We start from the raw sequence: 6,000 nt of genomic DNA, 5'->3' as shown, positions 1-6,000 counted from the left end.
ACACACCTTAGCCTGGGAGATGCCCCTTTCAGGCATGTCAGGGTAAAGAGGGGCTCAGGGAAGGGCTAAAATTTCAGCCCTTAAGCACATGGAAAAAAAAGAAAAGTTCCTGAAATAAATTTAAGATGACAACTAATAGCTAACAGGCAGCTACTGCTAATTATTTGATTAAATCATTATTTGAAATCTGCACAGAGACAACTGAAAAAATCTGCCTCTAATATAAACATTGCCATACTGGTACAAAAACAAAATAGCAGGCAGCAGTTATGAAAGACGCTGCTTCTCCAAAATCTCCGTGAACTACTTGAATGCCACCTATATCAAAGTTTTCAAGGTCTAGAGCACTATGAAGATCTTTGCAATCAACTTTAATGTCACTTACTTGTTTGCCATTATGAATATTTGCAATATCAATGAGTTTCAGACAAGCAAATTGCAATATTTTATGTTACCATTACAAAGTATATGTACTTGGTACATAGTTTTTTTACTTTGTATTAATTTTTCTAAAGACGACAGACAAGCTTTGGTGCAAGAATGGCCCCAATGTTGATTTACTGATATTGTTACAAATAAGCCAAAAAAATCAAATGCCTCAAAAGTGTCTTGTAAATCTGAGGGTAGCTATAAGCATTTTTAGGAACATTGCCACCATCAGAAGGTTTTGTATGAGGCAAGAACTCCACAACTCAAATGAGCAGAAATATCCAGCCTTTATTACAAAGAAAAATTACTCCACGGAATGGAGGATGGCTTGCTTGCATGCATGCTGTCAGGGACATTCACCTGCTGAGGGTGAAGAAGTGCTTCTGCTAGGTTCATTAATTGCCCAAGACACCATTAGGCTTTGCACTGGCTACAGGCGCGTGGGCATTTTGATTCAACTCAACTGCTTGCTAGAATTTTGTTGCCAGCATTGAATGAGCCAAGGAGAGAACCTGGCTGCCAGGCAAGCCAAACACCACAATGGGGGGAAAACAATAAATTAGAAAAAAATAAATCACACACTAGACACAACATTATCACTGAGAGAAGTCAAAAGACTTTCTTTACACCCACATTTTAAATAATTCCACAAGCAGGGAAATGAATATGCTCGAGTCAATCTTTGCTTGGGTAGAGTGATAAATGTTGGCAGAATCCTCTCATTGCAAGCACTGGGTTATGAAGCCTCAAAGCCAGCAGAACTAGACTGAATTAGTGTTATCTGTTGTTATTGGGATTTTGAACAAAATTAATGGAGTATGAGCCAGTTGATGAATCCTGTTTTATCTGGAAATTGTCTGTTGATAGGCCAAACTGGCGGAGAACCAAATTCCCGAGATCCTTCAGTTTACCTACAATGAAAAAAGAGAAATAATGTGAGTAATAAGCAGAGAGGAAAACTCCCACTGAATTATGGCCTGTTACACAGACCCACTGCACAAAGTTAAGTGAGTGCTGTGGAAGTATCTCCCATTTGTTAAATATCCAGGCTCTCAAATGCATTAAAAAAAATTCCGATTAGAACAGAGTCATTGCCAACTTTGCAGCTGAAAACAGATGACCTCAGCAGTCCTGCAGGGCCTATGAGGCAGCCTTGATGAACACTCAGGGACTGCAGGCAGCAGGGTTGTGGCTACCTGATTTCCTCAATCATAGGCTCTTGCCATGAGTTTCTAAGTCATAACAAAGCCATGCTCCCCCTCTGAACTGCCAATACTCAATTTTCAAATACAAAGTTTTGAGGTCCTGTTCTTTTCAGTGTAGCTATAGCTCTGTGAACATGCAAGTGTAACCACCCAATTTCCTAAACTTCCAAGACAAGCTTCAAACTCTGTTTGCCTGTAATTATTAAAGCCTACTTGCATATTGATATAAAAAGAATATATGTGCATATTGATATAAAAAGAATAAATCTTCCATGCAAATGCATTTGCACCTGCAGTTACATTTGAAGCATACAGTAGTGCTACAGCCATTTTGCTTGCAAAAAACTTAGCATACATTTGAAGATAAGGCATCACGAATTCACCTTCCAAATTACAGCTCTCTAATTATAGTTAGCTTCTCACTACTAAGAGCCCTAAAGAACCATTATTTAACAAGCACTGTTAAATTTACATAGAGTATTGATAGCTAATAAGATCTAAAGACTTCTGTTAATGCATGCTCTAAAAGCTTTCCGACTCTTCACACGCATAGGCTGGATACCATATTCCTGAAAGTATTCTAACATTACTAGATCCGCAAATCAACTAATTTTGTTTTGCAGGGAGTTCTGTGTGTGCACATGGAGAAGGAAGAGCAACAAGGAAGGCCGCCATGGAGCAAGAGCAGTTAAGTCATGAAGTGGGCAGTCACTTAGCTAAGAAACGTGCAAATGCCACACCTACCCCTATCTCTGTGCGTTCCATAGACTATATCAGTTATGAAACACATCCTATGCTATTTTGGACATCTTTTCCTTTATTTCTATTTCTAATCTTTTAAAAGCATCCAAGACAAATCCTCCCTTGAAGCTCCCCGTTTCTGTCCAGCAGCGCAGCCCTCACTCCTGCCATTTACTAGGTTTCCTCGCTCTAACACACAGAGCACTCAGGATTTAATGAGGGCTTTGGTGCTGAGCCACACTGAAGCAGCAACTTCACAACAATCACATACAGGTTCAGAAACATAAGGAGCAAAGTCCTGCACAAGCCCTGTTCAAAGAGACAAGCAGTATTTACACTGCACAAACGGAGCACAAAGGGATCAAGTGATTTGCCTGGCATGACACAGCAGGCCTGTGCCCATGCTCAAAACACAAATCATATCAAACTCTTAACTTATCCAATTGATGCCAGAGATAAGGGGCAATTTGGCAATAGCTTGACTTGAGCACCACTACAATAAACCAAAACATGCCGTTGTTTCAATCACCTCTGCAAGATTTAATTGAGGCAGGGACAGCTTTTTTGAAGATAGATTCACAGAAAATATGCAAAGATGGCTGAGAGAAAAATATGATCATTTTTATCTAAAGAAGATAAAGATGCATAAAGATACCAACAGTTATCAATACTACTGCGCTCCTAAATACGCCAGTGTAATTAAGGGCTTGTGTTGAAGTGCTGGTTCACACCTGGGTATCTTTCAGAGAGCTGTATAATTACTTTAAAGCAAGACTAATCTTTGGGGATCAAAATGGAAATTTTCCAGTTTTACTCAGGAAGCAAGCAAACAAGCAAAAAAAATAACTTTAACCTACAAAGCAACCAAATGGTGGAACAGCATTTTTCTTCAGTTTTATTTTTCCCTGTTCGGATTAACAGGTGAGGTGGTCAAGTGAGTTGGACAAGGCCATTCCTGTGTGTGGCTCAGCTAGGATTAGCCGTGTTGTACCAGACTATTTGTTTTAAGCTACACTACATTGAAGATAAATGAACCATTAAACCAAGCTGATAATTTTTACACTGCATCTGAAAAACATTTTGGTGACAGAACTGAGAGGTGCTCTTCACAGCATCTCTGCAACCGAGATGAATACTTGCTATGTGCTTTTAGACAGACGACTGGTCATTGCTGAGCGTCCAGTTTTGGGGTGAGATGAGTCTTTGTCTGCCTGCGGCAGAAGCCTGGCATAGTCCAGCATTCCTGGAGCCAGTTGTGAACAGTTCAGGAGTTATCCGAGCCTTGCAGCTGGCCCGGGAGCAGGCAGACGAGTTTGCCCGATTCAGGAAACAGTAAGAGGTCTCTTCTAGCCAGAATTACTACGGCGGCTCCTTTCCGGTCACACCAGAGTCAATAAACACAGAACAACTGTCCTGCAGCCGTGCTTGTAGCTAGGCCAGTTCTTTGGGGGAGCTTGAAGACTGTGTTATATTTAATACTGTATTCTTCATCTAACCCAGCTTTGATTGAATAATTAAATGCAGTCATAGATCACCTTCCTATTCAATCATTTAAATCCACGTACAGCAGCATCTTTTGGTAGAGCCACACTTATTAAATTGTTAATGAAGCAGAAGAAAGCCTTGCTTTTTCCAGGAACAAAAGCCCAAAGCGACGCTCCTGCTGCTCGGAGCACATAAACCCATCATTGTAGGAAGGCGCTATTTCCTCCTCCCCCTCCCCTTTCATTCCTAAATTAAGATTTGTAGCTTAGTCCCCTCCCCTCCCTTCTCCTTCCCCCACAAAAAGAGAAAAGCTCTCTTAAAAGAGAGATTGTGCTTGGGGGGCAGGGGAAGAAAATAAAAATAAAAGAAAAAGAAAAGTAAAAAGCATGTGGAGCTGTGACTCAGCTCGGTGGAGTCCTCAGCAGCCAGACACTCGTTTATCCTGGAGCAGTGTCACAGTCTCCTCCAAGACAGAACTTTGATAGATCTTGTTGTTGTTGATATTCTAAAGCACATATGTCTACTTTTAACCTGGAACTCTAACAACTAAGTTTACTCTTCAATTCAATATTCACAGGTTAACTGGAAAACTAACCAGTAAAATTAGTATTAGGTTCAGAAGTCAGTAATTCATTATTCACCTGAACTTTCTGTGGCAAAAGGGAGATGCACAAGATTTCTCACTATTTTTTTATTATGACACAGCCAAAGTTGAGGGGTTTTTTTTTGTAATAGTTGCTAGTGTTAATGCATTGTTTGGGAGTTGAAAAGCTGCATACTGTTTATGCTGGATACAAAGTTACGGCCTAGAAATTTCTTGATGAAGTTCCATCTTTGGAAAACTTACTGTACTTCCAGCAACTGTTCTGAAGGCACTGAAAGAGTCTGGGCAAATCCTCTACCCTTGCCTAAACCTGTACGCAAGGCCTGAACTAAAGGCAACTGGAACACTTCTTGTTTACACTATTTCAAGTGACCTCAATTCTCCCTAGACTATCACGGCTTTGCCTCTTAGTTTCAAATACAGCATTGCCTTCAGTACATTAAAAAACAAAAATAACAAAGCCACTTCATGCTCTAAGCCTAGTAAATATATATGCTGATCTCAAGTAGCTGGATAATAATCAGGTTGATTGAAAGGCCTAGGTTTTTGATAGGCTCTCCTGTGATTCACATTAATAACCATGTACATTTTACTATTTTCCAGAATGCACTTACTTATAGCTTACATGGAAAATCCCCATAGTTATTAATTGCATTTGATGAATTCCATGTGTTTAAGCTGGGATACACAGATGGCATGTTCCATACATATTTTTTTAAATAATTAATATACTTAGCTTACATGTAGCCATGCAGAAAAAACTACTGCATTCAAACCCCAGGCTACTAATCCTTTCTAAAACTAAATTTCAAACTTGCCCTGTTCCGACAGGCTTTCTGCAAAGGGGCTGCTCCTACACACAAATGAGAGCTTTTCCTACCCCAGACTAACCTGTTGCACAACACCTCGAAATTTTCGGCTTTGAAGTTAGAAGAAAAATTAAAAATGAACACTGAAAATGGTTAATATGGGCTCACATCATGGGCAATTACTGAAGCAGGGGATACTCGTGAAAGCATAAAGGGAAAGAGCCACATGAGTTTAAAACTACTAAGAAAAAGTGCTTTAAATTAAGCTTTCACTACACTATGAAACTCCAGTAAATTGGGGTTTGCTGCTACTGAGCAAACTTCATTATGAGTGGCAGCAGTCACCTGCAAAGAGTGATTGGAAAATATGAAAATAATTTAAATGCCAACACCAGCTTTGGAAACATTAAACCTCTGGAGAAAACACAGCAGAAATGAACTTGGTATGGCAATAAAACATACTTAAAAAACAAAAAGTCATCAACCTCATTAATCCTGTGTGCTACCATTTGCATGCAAGAATTCATAGTTAGGGTGCCTAAAAGCAAAATCCAGCTGAGAATGTGTACTCTGATTTATTTACACTCAATCACTTAGCTTCCTACAAACTATGTGGTAACAAGCTGTAGTGCAGGAAAACAGGAAACCTGGAGATGGAAGAAGCATTAAAAAAAAAAAAAAATTACTGTGTCTGACAATTGTCTGTGGCTAAATGCCATTATCCAAG

The 6,000-nt window shown here is 39.6% G+C and overlaps 1 protein-coding gene across 1 annotated transcript in view; it reads right to left on the bottom strand.

Annotated features, from left to right (window-relative positions):
* Positions 1 to 697: 697 nt before the first annotated feature.
* TTC1 (tetratricopeptide repeat domain 1) overlaps positions 698 to 6,000 on the bottom strand; it is a 29,610-nt gene continuing 24,307 nt past the window's right edge. The window contains exon 7 of the mRNA XM_010224674.2: positions 698 to 1,340. Within this exon, the coding sequence (XP_010222976.1) occupies positions 1,207 to 1,340 (134 nt within the window). The 3' untranslated portion in view covers positions 698 to 1,206. The remainder of the gene's footprint in view (positions 1,341 to 6,000) is intronic.

This window comes from Tinamus guttatus, unplaced genomic scaffold (genome assembly GCF_059628265.1).
Source record: "Tinamus guttatus ecotype Peru unplaced genomic scaffold, ASM5962826v1 Tinamus_guttatus_pri_ptg000155l, whole genome shotgun sequence".
Taxonomy (NCBI): Eukaryota; Metazoa; Chordata; class Aves; order Tinamiformes; family Tinamidae; genus Tinamus; species Tinamus guttatus.
The sequence above is the reverse complement of the archived record's forward strand: the minus strand, read 5'-3'. Positions and strand labels throughout refer to the sequence as shown.